General features: G+C 44.1%; 1 protein-coding gene across 2 annotated transcripts in view; it reads left to right on the forward strand.

The window, feature by feature from the left end:
* Nucleotides 1-19,375, forward strand: part of LTBP1 (latent transforming growth factor beta binding protein 1) — a 396,687-nt gene that overhangs the window by 49,817 nt on the left and 327,495 nt on the right. Inside the window, exon 3 of one of the 2 annotated variants that reach the window (XM_040993049.1) lies at nt 13,167-13,464. In XM_040993049.1, the coding sequence (XP_040848983.1) occupies nt 13,167-13,464 (298 nt within the window). The remainder of the gene's footprint in view (nt 1-13,166; nt 13,465-19,375) is intronic. The other variant, XM_040993050.1, reaches the window with a different exon arrangement.

Consider the following 19,375-nt stretch of genomic DNA (forward strand, 5'->3'; position numbering starts at 1 on the left):
ATTAAAACACATAAACGTATTGTCATTTTTTGTACTTACGTGTCTTCCCTATTTTGTACTTCCATCTCCCTGAGATTAAATTTATCTTTATCCTTTTACCCACAGTATTAGCGTGTATGGCTGGAATTGAAACAAAATTTCTCATAGACTCTATGTCAAATATCAAAATATGTTGTATGTACATAGTAGTTTACAAACCCCAAAATTTGTTGAAGTCTTGCATTTATCTTATTACGTCTCTATTAGCATGAATGCACAAAGTAGATTGACGCTACTGTTATATTAAAAGGTGAAGCTGTAGATACGTCAGTTTAATAGAATTTAAGGGAGAAAAACCTTCGTGGATGAGGCGGCCTTTAACGTCAGAGCAACCTGTGAGCACTGAGCGCGAATGGGACAGACGGCTTCCGTGGGTTGAAAACTGAAGTGAGCTGTAGACGGACAGCTTGATTGATGAGTGCCTGACTGGAGTATTCACTGGAGTCTGTCGATCTGGCTGGATTGACTGAAACTCAGCCCCTGTGATGTAGACACTCAGCTCTCTGTTACAGAGCATAGCCCAGTGTAGTCTTTCAGATATCTTCATACTAAATTGGGTTGCAGGTCGTTACATAAGGACTCGAGTGTGAAGGTCTCATTATGTTTTTATTCATGTTAATAGAGTCAGCAGATAAAGAACATGTAGTACCCCTGTACATTAGTAAGTAGCTATGTCATGCCGCATTTTGCTCTTGCTTTATGGTTTTTATGAAGTATTTGTCAAGGGGTCAGTGCTGTTGCCTGTGGTGCTGGGTGCTTGTTTGAGTCCTGGTGCCTCATTGCTGATCTAGTTCCCTAGATTTGGCCTGGGAAAGCAGTGGAGGATGGTCTAAGTCCACCCTGCACCCATGTGGGACGGCCAGAAGAAGCTCTCGGTTCTTGGCTTCAGACTGGCCCAGCTCTGGCTGGTGAGACCATGCGGGGAGTGAACCAGCAGATGGAAGTGTTCTCTTCCTGCCCCATCTTCCTTCCTCTCTTTCCCCCTCTCTCTGTAAGCTGACTTGCAAATCAATAAAGCAAATCTTTTAAAAAAACATCTTTATTGAAGTAGATAATGCTTTTGTGGACACATGGACTTGAGTATGCAAATAGCTACTTTCATTTTTTATTTCTGGGGTCCATCTCTAGAAATGGAGCCATTGACATGTTTGCAACATTCTGTGGAAGTGCTTTCTGGACAGTTTCTATCAGTGTACTGCCCCTTGTCCAGCTTCAACTATGCATGAGCACTTTAAAAAACATTAAGCAGCTGTAATGTGTCTTACTTTCTTTTACATTTCTTTTGATGTTTTTATTAATGTGGACAATTTTCTCATAAACGTATTTACAAGTTATACCTGCCTTTGCCTAAATGGTCAACTTCCATCCTGCTTTTCATTTAAACAATTTTGCTCTTTATTAAGTGCATCTTTTATGAGTTTATTTTTATGTAATAGCATTTTAAAATTTGGTGAGGGTATTTTTTCATTCTTGCATTTAATGCTAAATGTTTATAGAGTCTAAACTCTGCATCTTTGGCTTTGTTTTCATTTCTGTTTTTCACTTATAAGAAAATAGACTTCATACAGCAGCGGTAATCAGATCGAAAAGAGAACGCAGAAAACATTGCTTGTTGTTTTCACTGCTTGGCTTGTGGTTGAAATTTGTGGTACCATGTGTGGGATTTTACCGTTACTAATGGTGTTGAGAAGAGAAGAGTTATGTTTGGGGCTAGCTCACTGCCTGTTTTAAATTCCGTGGTATCAGCTATTGCTCCTCAGTTTAGGCATAGGGAATCTCAACCTTCCAGAACGTTGTTCTTGGGGAATTAGGTGTATGGGGGTTGGAAACTCAATATAAAGATGTTCACTTTCTGAGATGTTCTGCACACAGTCTCTGTGACACGTGTTCCTCGTGATTTGCACTGTGTTCAACTTACATTTCCCTCTTTGTCACAAAAGGTAAAAGGGAACTTCAGAAACTTTGTAGAAAATGAGATTAAGAGGTAAGTTTATTTTGGTGTAAGAAAATGGAAAACTATGCATATAAAGCATAGATTCAAAATTCAAAACATCCAAGAGGTACATGCAAAGTGCGTGCCATGAGGACTTTGCATTTCACAAATGTTTTTGTTCCACAGTAAACCTATATTTTATAAAATCTTTTTACATTACTTTTGTTTATTTGAAAGCTGTAAGAGGAGAGAGATAGAGAGAGATCTCATCCACGGGGCCATTTGCCAAATGCTTCTCCCAGTCGGGGCTGGGCCAGCTGAAGCCAGGAGCTGGGGGCTCCAGCTGCATGAGTCTGCTGCATGGTTGGCAGGGACCCAACTCTGTGAGCCTCACTGGCTGCCTCCCAGGGCTACCTCTAACTTTTAATTCTATCTCCCCACAACTTTTTCAAGTGTCCGTGTAGATTAGAACAGATGGATTGGAAAGGGTGGTAGGAAAGCCTGTGCCGCCTCATTGCTTGAACTGGAAGAGAGTAAGCAGTGGAAGCCAAGACACTCCCCCGACCCTGACTGTGGTTTCCAAACAGGTTCCTATAACTTTCAAAAACCCATGGGGGCAGGAGGATCTAGCTTGACAGTTGAGGCACTGCCTGGGTGAATGCCATGTTGTAGTACCTGGTTTGAGTCTCAGCTCTGTTTCAGATTCTAACTTCCTGTTAATTTGAATCCTGAAAAGCAACAGACGATGCTCAAAGGATTGGGTCCTGGTTGTCCATGGGAGAGACATGGATTGAGCAACCCGGTTCCTGGTCTGCAACAGGGTGTCTGTGTGTTGTGTGTTTCTCTCTCTACCTTTCCAAATACAAACAAAACAACCTATAGACCTTATTGCTTGATGTTGCATGACTCACCTATCTAGAAGATTCAATTAGTGAGTTTCTTCAGTTGTTCCAGAAGGCTGGATGCAAAGGGCATTGGGATGTTATACTAATATTTTCTTTCTCTCCAGGGATTTGAGAGGAAGCTGACCCGGAGGCATTTCCAATGGAAGTGCAGTGTTTATTTGGGTTTTGTACAAGGAGCAGACAGAGTTAGACTAAAACGTGTGACCTCATGCTTTGTGTCTTGTGATCTGATAGCACCAAGTGTCACTGCATAACTTCAAAGGGCAGCTGGGAATGACTGTGAAGACACCCACAGCAGAGCGGTCTCTCACCTGCTGTCTCTGATCACAGAAGACACAGTCAGACTCACATTTCTGCCCGGGGCACATGCGGCGGACACGCTGCAACTTGTTGAGAGAGAAAGGCGAGGGGCAGACTCACCCTGTGTGCGCTGCGTGGGCCCGGACGAGCTTTAAATATAACCAGGGGCTGCTTTTTTAGAATTAAAGGCAACAGAGGCTAAGTTTCAGGGCATGGCATGCCTCCTAAAAATACAGTCCCTGAACTTCTAAGCAGCGTGATGAGCCGCTTGTCAAATGGGAGTAGGCTCAGATGAGTATGAAATCTGAGGCTGTTTGCTATTTGGGGTAAAACTAGAGCATGCCCTCAGTTTGGATAGTTTGGAGTGATGAGGCATTGCTTCTGCAGCATTTGCCTGGTGGCCAGGAAGCAGTGGAGACTGGGGGCCTGCCCCTTCTCCTAGATCTTCCTTGAGCCTAGGGCATGTGCCCGGGTTCCTCCCATCCTGACGCAGCCTCTGCCACTGTGTCTGACTCCACCTGCATCATCACCCCTTTGCCTGTTAACTAGGGACAGCCCCAGCGCTCTTCAGTTCTCAATTGCCTTTTGTTGGCTTATTAAAAAAAATCAATTGGAGAAAGTGAAAAGTACCTGAATGTGCGATAGCAAACATATATGTAACCACCACCTACGCTCAATACTTGCTCTTTCTTAAAAAAAACAAAACAACTCTCAGGAATGTGATGTTTTTCTTCTCCAGCATTGCTCCTTGTTCTTAGAAGTCATTGGTGTCAGAAAGATAATGCGACTCTAGTATACAGTTTTATGCTCGTGTTGACTTCACAGGTATCTGAAAAACAAACAAACAAAAAACCCCCAAAATCACACATACTCTATTCTGTAAAAAAAATTTGTGTGGGGAGCTATTCTAATACAGTGAACAAAGAGCAGTGTATAAAGTAGCATCCTGTAATGTTTTCCAGCCGCTGTTATTTTCCGAATCCTTCCATGCTGCTAGGTTCAGATCTGGATCTTGACTCTCATGGATACATTCTTCCCACCGTCTGCCCCTGCCACAGCTGGCTCATCAGTTCCTCCATTGCTGCTGCGGTAACTGTGCTGTGACTATTCCTGCACTGAGTGCATGCCAGCCTCAAAGGGGAACTGCTGAGCATCAGCATTGTTCACATGGTAACCATGCTAGATAGTTTCAATGGCTTTTTCAGAGTCAGATATGCCCTGTTGTCCACCAGTGATGTCTGAGAGCTCTCATTTCCCTATTTGCTAACAGGTGATGGCATCCAATCCCTCCACCCCCATCTCTTGAAGGTAGATTTGTGTTGCAGTGTCATTTGGTCCATACTTTCTGTTCGTTCATTCTTTCTATGTTATGTTCCTGTCTGGTAAGTAATTCTTTGTTAAGCATCTTGTATGTATCTCTTTGCCACTTGTCTTTCCAGTTTGTGTATAGTCTCTTAAATTTCAAGAAGTTAATCAGTAATTCTTGATTTGTGCTTTCTATTGTACATTTGAGAAATCTTTTTTTTTTTTTTTGGCTCCAAATCGTGTTTCATTTCAAAATTGTGTGTGAGGCATAAGATCAGGATCTAATTTTAGCTCTTTTAATGAATTCTTTTGTTACGATTTCTTTTAGATGGTTGGTCGCTTCCTTCCCAAGGCCATTTATTACCTTGCCTGTTGTTTTGTAACAGATTTGCTGTATCTCTTCTATTATTTTCCAGATCCCCATTTGTATTTGGGTTTTTCTCCTAAGCTTCTCATTAATTTTCAGTAATCTGTTGTTCTGCCTGGACCAGCACCACAATTGTTCTAACTTTATAATAAATCTTATTTCTGGCAAGGCAAATCTCCCCACAGTCCTGTTGTTTTTCCTTTTGGGAGTTGCTTTGGTCATTCTTGGTCCTTATTATTGATTTTTGTAATATCTTTTCCATGTCCATGAAGAAAATCACAGTCAGATTTTAATAGGAGTAACCTTGAATTTTTAAGAAAAATTGGAACAAGTTAAACATTGAATGTTAACATACATGTATGGCAATATACTGACATATATGCAAGGATTTGCTTTTTACTGGTTCTTACATGATTTCTAATTTCCTTAAGAAAACTTGTATGTTATAAGATACTTAATAATTAGTGTTACCACTATGTGAACAGTACCTTTTATCTATTATGGTTGGCTAATTATGTATTGCTGGGTGGGCGTTTGGAGTATGTTGCTGGACATGCCTTCTTGCCACACTGGAGTGCCCGGGATTCAGCCCGCTCTGCTTCTGCTTCTGCTTGCTGCTCATGTCACTTGGGAGGCAGTAGGTGATGGCTCCGGAACCTTGGTCCTTGCCGCTCATGTGGGAGACTAGAAATTCTTTTTGGGTTCTTAACTTTGGCTTAGTCCACCTGTAGCTGTTGCAGGCTTTTGGGGAGTGAATCAGCAGATGGAAAATCTCTCTCTTCCTTTCAGATGATAAAAGATAATTATGCATTGCTTGTTACAGGAAAAATATGTTGCCTTTCTGTGCTGATCCGCTGGTAGGAACCTGGGTGACCTTTTTAAAATTTATCAGTTATGAAAGTTGATTAAACTCTTGTGTTGTCCACGTAGGCAATTCGTTTCCCCCTTTGTAGTACTTAGAGCTCGTATTTGTTTTCCTTGTTTGGCACCTACAACTTTACAGCTACCATGAGAGGTTATTGTGAGCATTTAGGCATATTTCATCTATGAATGGAACATTCTCCACTTTGTAATATTTTTCTGTGACTTTTAGTATACTGTTATGAAACTTGCTATAGATGCTGTTTATCAGAGTAAGAAAACCCTTTTGTATTCCTAGTTAGCTAACAGTTTTTATGTTGCCATTATGAATTAGAAATGAATTTTATTAGAAATGTTTGTCCGTTAAAATCTCAGTTTTTTCCATAGGGAGTTGATACACATTTGCCAACATGGGTACCGTCCTTGCATTTCTGGAATAAATTCTAGTTGCCTTTTGTTTTGGAAATATTGATGTATTTGAAATACTGGTATTTTATTTAGATGTTTTGCATCTGTGTTTGTAATAGTGGTGTGTGCCATTTCTTTCCTTGGGGTACTCTTTTTCTCTGAGTTTGATATTGAGGTTGTGTGCTCTGTTGTTTTCAAAGAACCTCATTATGGGGGTCTTCACTGGGTGTCCTGACTGAAATAGGTCAGACCAGAACAGCTCCTTGGGGGATCCCTGGGAACTTGCAGCTTCCAGGTCCTGGGGAGTGTGCGGTTTCAGCCTGTGCCTCTGCAGCTGAGTAGCTGGAAAGACTCTTGGGGTCCCAGTGCACATTCTGGGCTGTCTCTGCAGAGTTCAGTTGCACAGCCTTGAGGGGAGGGCTGGTCTGCATCTCCCCTGTCCAGTGCAAGTGTTGGGTTCTGTGTGGTTCCCCAGCTGGAGTGTCAGAGCTTTCTGCAGAAGGCTGGTCACCACGGGCTTGCCTTGCTATACTCCCTTTGCGGAAGAATCACAGCAGCTTTGCTGCCATTTGTCTGTCCCTGGGATGTAGTTACCATGCATTCTAACAAGTTTTCTAGCTGTTTATGGCAGGAAGGCTCCCCTGCTAAGTTATTTCATCATGTTCAGCTTGACATTTAAAAAAATAGAGGGTTAATTCATTTGCTTTCCTGAGCGGAGATCTGTTGGTGGGGGTATCTTTTGCTGATGGTAGGGACTGTTGTCTTCTCCCTTTGTAGTTCATCTCTGCCAACTGAGTGCTTCTCAGAGTCCCTATCTTTTTTCAAGTTAGTACTTATTTGAAAGCCAGAGTTAGAGAAAAAGCGATCTTCAATCCCCTGGTTCACTCCTCAGATGGCTGCAATGGCTAGGGCTGAGTCAGACAGAAACCAGGAGCCAGGAATGTCTCTGGGTTTACCATGTGGGTGCAGAAGTCCACGCGCTGAGGCTATTTTTTTGTTGCTTTCTCGGGTGTATTAGCAGGGAGCTGGATTGGAAGTGATGCAGCTGACACTTGAACTGGTGCCCGTCTGGGATGCTGGCATTGTGGACAGTGAGTTCACCTGTTATAACACAACGGCCTCAGAATCTCTTTCTGTTGCATCTGTTCCCTTTAGGCTAACCCCTTGACATGTTTTTTTTTTTTTTGTTGGAAGCTTAGGGATTTGTCACAGGTTGCAGCAGTTATTGAGACATTCTTGGCTCTTTGCTCTTGACTAGTTGGTTTTATTGTCACCATCCTTCAGAAAGCAGTGAGTCTGCCTTGCCCCAAGACAGTCAGCCAGGGTGAAGCAGAAGCTCCTGACTTGTGATCTAGAAGGTTCTTCATACACCACTGAACTGATCGCATCATTGCTAATGTAGCTGGGAAAGAAGAGATGGCTTTGTAAAAAAGATGACTGATAGTTTACAACACTTCACCAGAAATTTGAAGCAAATTTAAAAATGGTACAGGAGCTCACATGCTGGGAGGTTTGTGATGCTGGGAGTGGGCATTCTGCAATGAATTCCCAGAGAAGGAGGAACTGGGAGGCCTGGAGATGTCCAGTGCCTTCCTGGGACCTTGTATTCCTGGGCAGCACACATCGTGTGTAGAGACAAGAGGTGCCAGTCCTGGAGGATGGAGCCATTTGTGCAGGCATAGGCCAGTGGGAAGGGAGTGGGGAAGGAGGTTGCAGCCAGAGGTAGAGGGTCCTGAGATTACTGCATGGATAGCTAAAATGTATTGAAAATTTGTGAATGAAACAGAAAAACGGTTTCGAAAGCACCCTTTTCAGAAGCCTAGTCTGTCAGCCAGCCTGTTTTTTTTTTTTTTTTTTTTTTTTTTTTAGGATTTTGCTGCACATTGTAGTTACTGAGGAATTAAAAAAGCAAATCCTAATTGGGGGGAGGGAGGGTTCCCCTGGAGTTCTGATTTAATCAGCCTGGAGTCAGAGCTGGATCTGGGAAGTTTTAAAAGCTCCCCAGGTGCTGCTTAATGGGCAGTTTGGCGTGGGAACTACTGCCAGTGTGCCGATAATCCTGAGGATGCCTTTACCTGGTGTGTGGGTGCACAGCTGGCCTGGCAGATGTGGAATCTCCTGGTGGGGGTGGGGGAACCATTTACCAAGTTGTTTTGTCACATTGTTTGTAATATCCCACAGAGCTTAGCACCTCAGTTGGAATAACAGTTGTCTTGCGAATAACTGCTAATTTTTGTATCAGGCCATGAAGCATATAGTGACAAATATGTAGACTTTGGGATGTGTCATTCTGAGAATTCGGTCATGTGGAAACATTCCTTCTTTTGCCTTACGAATGACAGGGCCAGGTAGAACTCTTTGAGGTGTGTAAACTTACAAAGGCTGTGTGTCAGGGCTTCTGGACATGGAGTGTGAGGATCGCAAAGAGTACAGCTCTTAAGTTGCTAGACTCCCATTTCAGATTTAGCAGGCCTGGGGCAGCCCAAGAAGGTGTATTTCTAACATGTTCCCCGGGGGGCTGCTGTTGCTATTGGAATGGGAGCCATGTTTTGTTAAGCCCTGGTCCTCAGTGCCAAGTGGGAGCCACTACTGCATTCATGGCAGGAAAAATGGCACCGGTGGGGCTGGTGTTGAGGGGCAGTGAGTTAAGGTTCTGTCTGGGACATTGGCGGCCTTTGTCAGGGTGCTGGTCTGAGTCCTGGTTACTCTGTTTCCAATCCAGCTCCCTGCTGGTGTTGCTGGGAAGGCAGGGGATGATAACTCAAATGCTTCAATCCCTGCTGCCCCGTGGGAGGCCCAAATGGAGCTTCTCTTTGGCCTAGCCCACGGTATTATGGCCATTTGGGGAGTGAACCAGTGGTGGAAGATTCTCTCCTTCTCTCTCTCTCCCTCCCTCCCTCTCTCCATTTTTTCTTTCTCACTCTGCTTTGATAATAATTAAATCTTTTATTTTCTTTTTTACATGGTGTGAATACTACTTTGTCGTATCATTTCAATGGCTTTTCTGAACAACCAAGCATCTGTCCTCTTCCGCAGTTCAAGCCAAAATCCCCGAGAAAGTGTGCTCTGGGGCCCGGCGCAGTGGCGCAAGTGGTTAAAGGTCCTCGCCTTGCACGCCCGGGATCCCATATGGGCGCCGGTTCTAATCCTGGCAGCCCCACTTCCCTTCCAGCTCCCTGCCTGTGGCCTGGGAAAGCAGTCGAGGACGGCCCAAAGCTTTGGGAACCTGCACCCGTGTGGGAGACCCTGAAGAGGCTCCTGGCTTCGGATCGGCATAGTATCGGCCCATTGCGCTCACTTGGGGAGTGAATCATCGGATGGAAGATCTTCCTCTCTGTCTCTCCTCTCTGTACATCCGCCTTTCCAATAAAAAAAATAATAAAAATAAATCTTTAAAAAAAAAAAAGAAAGTGTGCTCTGAAGGGGCTCCTGCCTGAGCCGAAGCCGAGGCACGTAGCAGACAAAACTGCCTTCCACTGGCCTGTTAAAAATTTCAGCTGAAGATTGGCTTTGTTTGAGTATTTTTAATCTAAAAACCTGAAATTTGGGATACTCCAAAATTTGAGACGTTTTGAATACTGATGCAATACCAAAGATTGAAACATCTTATACTGTGAAACCTTGTTTCATGCACAAAGTTGTTAAAAATATTGTATAATCTGCAGGTGATGAGGATAAAGTACATGTGAAATAAATAGATTTTATCTTTTGCCTTGGGTTCTCTTTGCAATGTATTTCATTCTGTTGTGCAAATATTCTAATATCTGAAAAAAAAAACTCAGAAAGCTGAAACACTTCTACTCTCCCAGATTTTGAGTTAACGACCTAATTAATTCAATTTGCTGAGGAGGCAGAGAAACACCTAGTTATACAGTAGATCCAGGACTGGAATCCAGGTGCTTTGATGTGGCATCTGTTGCATTATCTTCACCACTTGGCCGAAAGCCTGCCGCTGGCCCCAATGATTTTGAATAATGAATACTCAATCTGTGTTATGTGTAGCTCTGCTGTTATATAGCATTCTTGTTTCCCCCCAGCGCTAAGTATTTGCAAGGTTGAAGCATGTTTTCTTTTGTACTGGTTCCCCGCTTGCCTTCCATGTCGCATGCAAACCCTAAGAATGAAAGAAATCCATCTTTTCCATGTCTGATCCCGTCAGTTCTTGCTAAGACAGGTTCTGTGCTGTGGCACCCTTGGAGTGATCTGTGGGCCATTTCCATCTGTGGCCTCTGGTCTCAGTGTTGTGTTTTGCAGGCTGCTCCATGCAGTCTTTCTGGTAGATTAGTAGACATTTGCAGTACACCTTGGGAGGGGGGAGAAGCGGAAATCATTCTCAGATGTTCCACTGAAACATGTTTCTAATTGAAAGCATGACGAGAATGTATACATGAAAGTGCCCGAGGCTGGGGGGGTGGGGTATTGGCCATTGCTGGCTGAGACTCAGCTTGGAGGGCTCCATCCGATCCTTACCCGTGGCCACTGCTGCTCTGTGGGCGAAACCCATCCCCATCCCTGTGACTTTCTATAAATAACCACAGCTCGTCAGGGACCAGAGCAGGCCATCTCTGATGCAGCAACCATCTGGCTCAGTTGGTCAGGGAACTTGTGAGGTGTTAAGCTCCTGATGTTTGGTTATATGTTGCTATTAAATTTGAATTTTTGAGAAGCCTAAGATGGGAGCAGTTCACCAAGGATCTTTTCGGAGTAAGTAGCTATAGCGCTCCTCAGTCATACACACATGGGTGCAGAGGCCAAGGTTAAATGACTTAGCTTTCCCAGGGTAACCCAGGGAGCTGGCTGCAATTTTTTATTTTTAAGAATCGGTCTCTTGTTTTATGGCTTTTCATTTATGGGGATGTATAGTAACTGTGTGGTAGAGACTATCATATCCAGATGTGAAGATGCAATGTAGTGTGCATCTCTACTTCCAAATCTAAAATTGACTCCCAATTAAACTGTTGAATGTATCTTGACAATAAGATGCTGGACTCTCTGCCATTGTCTATGCCTACAGTGTCAGGATACACTTAAATAGCAGAATGATGGACTTATGACTGATTGTCAGGGACTATACTATTGTAATGTTGGAGGAAATTGGGGGAGGGGGTGAAGAATTGGGGAGGAGGGAAGAGAAATCCTGGATCCTGTGGAACTGTATCATGGTATAATAAAATAAACTAAAACAGTCTCAGGTTTTGAAAACTTATCAGCTTGTTACTCAGACATACAAAAGCTGCTTTTTCTTTCTTTACTGAGTAATCGTTTTCATTGACTCACTTATTCCCAGCCATGTGGCTGTAGCAGTGAGGGCTGGGCCAGGCTGAGGCCAGTAGCCTGCATTCAGCTCCATCCAGGTCACGTGGGTCCAAGTACTTGCACAGTCTTCCCCCGCCTTCTCAGACGTGTTAACTGGGAGCTAGATCAGAAGTGGAGCATCTCTGATATACGGTACCAGTGCTATCAAGCAGTGGATCAGCCTGCTTTGCCACAATGTTGGCCCCTCCTGGGCTTTTTCTAATCATTTTTTGAGATTGTAAGAATTACAAGGTGGAAAAATGGAAAAAAAAATTCTTTTTTAAAAAATGTCTTCTTTTTAAACTGAAATATTAGTGGGGTTTAGATCTCAGTCCTTGGGCTCTTAATTGAGTCTCCTGAGATACATACACCCCTCGATTTAGCCAACTGAATCTTGCCATATGAATTTTAAAGGAGTAGAATGGTTGGCCTTAGGGACCAAGGGAAAAATGGATTAGTAGCACAGGGGCAGCATAAAAGTTTATGTAAGCAGGTAAAGAAAGCCTGAAAGAATCATTTCCATAGGCTTGGGACATTACCCAATGAAATCAGTACTCCCAGGGAATTTGTGTCTGTGTTAAAATCCTCTTAACCTTACACACAAGCCCACAGCCATGCTAACTGTAAAACTCCTCTTGGTCACATTTCTGCAATCTGCTTCATTGTGGTGACCTTTTGTCATGAAATACGGGGTGGGATATGCTGGATTGTTATGCATACTAGCAGATATGTCTGTATCTGTATAAATCGATATGCTTTTTATCGGGGAGGGGCGGGGTGGGAAGTGTTGAGTTGACTTTTGTTTTCTGGGAAAATTTGACAAAAAAATTTAAACCTCAAAATTCAAAGCAGAACTTTAAATTCAATTGAATTTTAAGTGACAGAATTTAAATCTTAGGATTTTTCATAGATTTTTGATGCATCTTTGCAAGGCAGCTCTAGTAAAATGGTTAAGAATGATGGCAGTAATACAAATTTGCTTGGGTTCAAACTGTTGCTTTTCTGTGCCAATAATTGTGTGTTGTTTGGCAAATTGTTTTCTCGGAGTCTGTGTTTTCTTTGACGAATAGCATGAGACAAATGAACTGTCTCCTATAAATGGTTGCTGAAGGGTTAAATTTGTGCGCGCATATTCATGTAGCTTACATATGTGTACACATGTATGTGCGAACACACACACACACTCAAGAACTGTGTCTGTCAAATAGGAAGCCATTAACAAGTATCAGCCATTACGTTCGTCAAGTTTCTATGGACAGGCAGGATTGAGAGCATATAGGCAGGGAGCTAGCTCGAGGGGATTCACCAGGAGCTTTGGATCATGGGCAGCACCAGGGAACTGCTGGGGCAGGTTCTGATGTTTCAGAATCCAAGGCAAGGGTGCTGAGTTGTCCCAGCTCTCCCTCCACCCCGGTTCACCTTTGCCATTTGTTGTCTTTAGACTATCAACCTATCAGTGGTACCCACTCGAGTCTTCTCACCTTATTCACTCGAGTTCACATGCTGATCTCATTTGAAAACACCCTCACAGATGCACCCAAAATACCGCTTTTTCAGCTTTCTAGGTGTTCCTAGTCAAGTTCACCCTGAAATCAGCATCATCATCATCCTCATTATCATCACGTATGTTTGAAGTGTACGCTTACTTTATTGGAGAACAGCTTGAAGCTGCTGTCATGTTTTTGTTGGGAGGACGTGAATTTGTGAGCTGTGATGCTGTTGTTCAAGACTGCATCTCTTGTCTTTCTTGCAGCAAGCTGTGTCCCACCGTGCCAGAATGGAGGGATGTGTCTCCGGCCTCAACTCTGCGTGTGTAAACCAGGGACCAAGGGCAAAGCCTGTGAGATCACAGTAGCCCAGGACACCTCGCCACGGGTCGTTGGAGGACAGAGCCCTGGTGCTGCCGCCTCCTGGGTCTCTCCCGAGCAAGCCGCAAAGCGCACTTCAGCCAAGAAGGCAGACACCCTTCCAAGGGTCAGTCCTGTGGCACAGATGACCTTGACCCTGAAGCCGAAGCCTTCAGTCGAACTCTCCCAGCAGATACGTTCTCAGTGAGTGCTTTGACTTTCCTCTAGCTAAGGAGCATCTTAAGAACTCTCCTGGATGCATCGCTTTAATCACTCTGCTTTTGCAGCTCAATTGGCAGGAATCGCTTGGATAATGTTTTTGTTTTCTCCGTCTTTGAGGTTTTATATATTACATGCATATCCAGTGCCCTAAGAGTATTTGATGTGTGCATTTAGCCTTTGCTGAAAAAGTTTGCAAGAATTATAGGGACCAAGGTTAGATGGTTCTTTGGAAGTTGGAAGTTTAAAAATTCTTTTTGGGCCGTTGCCTTAGGATACTGTAGATTTTAGGTAATTTTTCGTCCTCTCAACAGGTTAAGAGTGTCTTCTCTTTTGGGCAATGAACTTGCTTTCTATTTATGGGAACAACCTGAGTTTTCTCAGTGTGGGAAAGTGAGGGCCATGTCGAATGAGAACTCAAGACTGGGAAAGCTTACCTATGTCCATCTGAGTTGCCCAGCAAGCGGCTTTTCAGTTGCATGATGTCCTCATGCAAATTGTCTCCTCTTAATTAGCCACCCTGTGTGGTCAAGATGCAGAATTTACTACAACCATCACTTGTCATTTTTGTAGGAATGTAAAATACAGGAAGTTCAGAACTTGAAAACAGACTTGACCCCGCAGTTCATTTGCAAGTCACTTACTTGGAGTTTAGAATGCTGTTCCCCAAAGAGACAGCTTTGCATATGATGATTAGGATCCAGTCAGCTCACAGAAGTTATTTAATCTGTTGGCATAGATGATATTTTCCTAATTGAGGTTTCCCCTCGGAGTAGACCACCTACTGTTCTTGCTGAGTGAGTTGGATCCTTGCAACTTTTCCCTTTCTCTTCATTTTCCCTCATGAAACTTTTTCCGCTCTATCACCTGATTTTTCTCCATTTTTTCCTTTTTAAAAAGAATTATTTATTTGTTTGTTTTTTTAAAGATTTATTTATTTATTGGAAAGGCAGATATACAGAGAGGAGGAGAGACAGAGAGGAAGATCTTCCATGCTCTGGTTCATTCCCTAAGTGGCCACAATGGCTGGAGCTGAGCCAATCCGAATCCAGGAGCCTGGAGCCTGGAGCCTCTTCCAGGTCTCCCACTTGGGTCCAGGGTCCCCAGGCTTTGGGCAATCCTCGACTGCATTCCCAGGCCACAAGCAGGGGACTAGATGGGAAGTGGGGCTGCCAGAATTAGAAGTGACTCCCATATAGGATCCTGGTGTGTTCAAGGCGAGGACTTTAGCCACTAGGCCATCGTGCCAAGCACAAAAAAGAATTATTTATTTTTATTGGAAAGGCAGATCTACAGTGAGGAGAGGCAAAGAGAAAGTTCTTCCATCCTCTGGTTCACTCTTCCAAATGGCTGCAACAGCCAGAGCTGAGCTGATCTGAAACCAGCAGCCCGGCGCTTCTTCCAGTCCTCCCATGTGGATACAGGGTCCCAAGTATCAAAGCCATCTGATACTGCCTTCCCAGGCCTAAGGGAGCAGGTTGGGATGCAGAACAGTTGGGGCACAAACTGGTACCTGTACTGGATGCTGGCATTTGTGATGGGATTAACCAGTTGAGCCATTGTGCTGGTGCCATTTTTTATTTTTCTTCTTATAATTATTTACTTCTACCACGACAATTAGATTTAGGGGCTCGTTAGAAGTCTCATCTCTTTGCTTAATTTTTAAAAAAGATTTATTTATTTTTTATTGGAAAGTCAGATATACAGAGAGGAGGAGAGACAGAGAGGAAGATCTTCCATCCGATGATTCACTCCCCAAGTGAGCACAACAGCCGGTACTATGCCAATCCGAAGCCAGGATCCAGGAACCTCTTCCAGGTCTCCCACATGGGTACAGGGTCCCAAGGCATCGGGCCGTCCTCAACTGCTTTCCCAGGCCACAAGCAGGGAGCTGGATGGGAAGTGGAGCTGCCGGGATTAGAACAGGCGCCCATATGGGATCCCGGGTGCATTCAAGGTGAGGACTTTAGCCACTAGGCTATGCTGCCGGGCCCTCTGCTAGTATTTTAACTGGAAAATCCTGCTGCTTTCCATTGTCGTGGGTGTGAGCGAGATCACACCAGACAAGTCTAGGGTTTATTAAGGAGTCTTTATTAACCAAGCGTGGTGGTAATAGAGCCCACTAGAAATAATAAATCACAAGTCCGTATAATCAAAACCCCAAGAGGAGCAAATGGCCATTGCCATGAAGTCCATCAGTCACAGTGAAGACCTATGTTCCAGCTTCCGCAGCAACGTAAGTTATCACAAAAGACATACAGTGAACAACCTGGGCACACTTACAAAGCTACGGACATTCTCCTTTCTCTTCTCTTCTTCTCAGGCTTCTCTTCCTGCATTCCATGACTGCTAGGCCTCACCTCGCCTGGAACTCTTGAAAGTGTACAAAGTAAAAATACAAAGCATCTTAGCGTTGCTATCTTTACTGTCTCGCCCAGCGAACTGAGGGTGCTGAGGAATACAGACACACAGGGACCATGCTCAGGGGCTCCCTGTGCTCGGAGTCTGTCTGTGGGAAGCCAGACAGCAAGCAGGTACGGGGAGGCCAACAGTCAGAGTGCCGGAGTGACGGAAGCACAGGACCCAAAGAGAGAGCCCCTCTCTATCATGGGCCTTTATGGGGGCTTGCGAGGGAAGTGGTTATACAACAATGCAATGCCGCCCCCTCAGGTTCCAGGTGATGCTAGGTGAGCATTATAGGTAGGCAGAAGGGGACACTTCAGTGATGGCAGAGGAGTGGCTTCCAAGCTCGTGACCCTGAACTAGCTGCCAATCCCACACCACCATAAGCAATAGTGGTGGGTACAGCAGTCCTTAGTAAGCCTCTGGTGTGCCACGTGCTGTCTTAGAGGCATTATTATACACCATGTGTTAATGTCCAACTCACAGTGACTGTGGAAGGTAGGAACTGTCGTCATCCCCATTTACAGATGAGAAGATCAAGGGATGGAATAATGAATTTGTTCCAAGCCTCACAGTTGCTACATTGCAGTGTTAAGACTTAAACGCAGGAAACCAGGTGTGGCATTCATGCCCTAAAGGAGACAGCAGGTAGAATAAACATCCACAGCTTCCTGGGACATACGGTTTCTGTTGCAACTACCCTTTTGTGTGTCGTTGCACAGCGGCAATCACAGACAGCACATAAATGAACGCCATGACTGCATTCCAGAAAAAACCTTAGCGATGCTGAAATGCAAATTTCCTGTGTCATGACAATGATTCTTTGATTTTTTTTTTCCTTCAACCATTCAAACATGTGACGGTCATCCTTTACTAGTGGCCCACATATAAAATTTGGCTCATGAGCTGTGGTTTGTTTGGCCTTTTATCTTCTTCTCCAAAGGAAACCAGTGTTTTATTTATCTATTATTTTTCTCTTGGTGCCAGAGCATAAATGTAACTGTATGTCTTTGGGATGATAGAGGTATTTGAGTTTAGCATTGCTAGACATCTCCTCTACAGTGAAATTGGGGATCTTGAAAAACAAAGCACCTCTCTGTGCTGTACTGTGCTTTGGAGATTCAGGGTCACATTACTATGCATTGCCATCGTTTTTTTCTGGCATTGAAACGTACATAAACTGTGAAGTAATTTACAAGTGACACTGTTCATTTTGAGTATCATCGTCCACTGTTAGAATGTGACCCCATGTGATGTGTGCTTATGCATCGTTAGTAAGAACCATATGTGGGATGTCAGATGAAGAAGCAGTCTCTTTTCTTCTTTGAGTACCAGTGTTGTAATTCTGGCAAGGGTGCTGGGAGCCAGGGAGAAGGGTAAAGTTTCAACTCTGCTGAGCTTTGGCAAAAGAAAAATGGTTGATTTGCTTGGAAATCTTCATACGCTGAAGGAAAATGCTTTCATGGTAGCATTGTAGGCATATCTCTGTGGGTGAGCCTGCTTTATGTTTTTGGGTAGCGGGGAGGTGGCCTAAGATGCTGTTGATTCTAGTATTTACTTGGTACAGTTTTACAGGTTGCGGGTCCTTATCTGGTCAGTGAAGGGAGGATTAAGATTTATAAGATCCAATGCTTTTCTCGAGAGCTTTGAAAGGATTGATGAGCCACAACTTGACAGGAGCACAAAATGGGACATAATGGACCCATTGGTTAGTTTAGGTGGTGGCATAATCCCTTCAGTGACAGGCCCATGTGGCTACTTTTGATAAATGTTGCTGCTTTTCATCTACCTTCTTAATATGTTAACTATCTTAGAGTGGTTAAAGCTTGATTTTGTTTTAAATTGGTGAAGTAGGAATGTTCAACCATAGACCCACATATGTCTAAAATGCCAAAATATTTAGTACCTTTGTGTGGCATATAAATACTTCAGTCTTGTCCATTTATCCAGCAAATTTCTACTGAGCATATCTTATCCTCAAAGTTTTATCCTAAGGGTAAAGGATATGGCTTGCTTTCCAGGAGCTTACAGTCCTGAAAGAGGGAGAAATCATAAATGATGTGTCTCTAATATGTTTGTTGAGAAGATAAAAGTACGAGGTAGTCTGGGAGGAGTGAGCCCTATAGGGGTTCTATGCAGGGTGTTAGAAAAGGCCCTGCTGAGTAGGCGCTTTCTATACAAAGCCAGAAGGAGACAGGGTCCGAACCAAGTGGTTAGGTGGGATGGGGGAGGGAATGGGGCAGAGGCCTTGGGTGGGAATGTGCCTGGGACACTTGATGAATAGAGGACTTGGTAGAAGTGGAGTTTTAAAAATGCCCATTTTCAGCAAGTAGAGGTTAGAGGCATTGATTTTTACCTTTGCCTTTTTTAGGCTGCTTTAGTGAGTATCAGATAAAAATAAAGTTTTTTAGGGAGTGCATCTCCAGGGGAGGCAATGAGGGGAGGCCAGACAGTGCACCCCAAAACTTAGCAGCCTAAAGTTTCAAGCATTTCTTGTCTGACAGCCTTGGTGGGTCAGGAATCCAAGAGGTGCTTCGCTGGGCTTTCTGGCTCAGAATCCTTCCTGCAGTTGTCACCAAGCCATCGGCAGAGGAAGCCGTCTTCCGAAGGTGTGACTGTGGCTAGGACATCCACGGCCCAGGTGGCTTCCTTCCCTGGTTGTTGGCAGAGGCCTCTGTCCACACCAGCTAGCAGGAAGAAACTTCATTTTCTTGTAGAGCTTTCTGTAGAGCTGGAGCTGCCTGTGTGTCTACATAGCCTGCCTCCAGTCTCCTGGGTTAGGAAGAGCAAGGAGGAGGCTCAGGGGCCATTGTAGTGTGACATCAGCCCATCAGTGTAGCATGACTTGTCTTTACTCTGACCTCACTCTTCTCCTTAGAAGTGAGTCACTCAGGCTGGTCCACACTCAGATGGAGTGGAAGTCAGCTGTGCTGCCCGCAGTGAGAAATGACAAGGACTTTGCAGATATATGGCAAAATACTACATTTAGGATAAGATTTGATTAGAGTTTGATCTAAGTGAACACTAATGGTAACAATTAAATGCTTTAAAGTGTGGTTGGAAACCAATATAGCAAATAAGGTTTCAATTGAAACAAAAATGCAGGGATCTAACTCCTAATTGAATGTGGAAAGCAAGGGGATAAGCCACGCTTGGGGTCTTTTCCATCCGATTATCTTTTGAAGATTACTTTTGTAATACCATGGGTGGCTGAAGTGTTTGGTAGTGTTTGATACTTGGTAAATGGGATGGTCTCTGACAGAACTTTGTGGTTGAATCTCTAAGATCATCCTCTGAGGGGCCTGGCGGTGTGGCCTAGTGGCTGAAGTCCTCACCTGGAACGCCCTGGGATCCCTTATGGGCGCCAGTTCTAATCCCGGCAGATCCACTTCCCATCCAGCTCCCTGCTTGTGGCCTGGGAAAGCAGTCAAGGATGGCCCAAAGCCTTGGGACCCACACCTGTGTGGGATACCCGGAAGAAGTTCCTGGCTCC

This window comes from Ochotona curzoniae, unplaced genomic scaffold (genome assembly GCF_017591425.1).
Source record: "Ochotona curzoniae isolate NIBS_2020 unplaced genomic scaffold, NIBS_Ocur_1.0 contig_883, whole genome shotgun sequence".
NCBI classification, from domain to species: Eukaryota; Metazoa; Chordata; class Mammalia; order Lagomorpha; family Ochotonidae; genus Ochotona; species Ochotona curzoniae.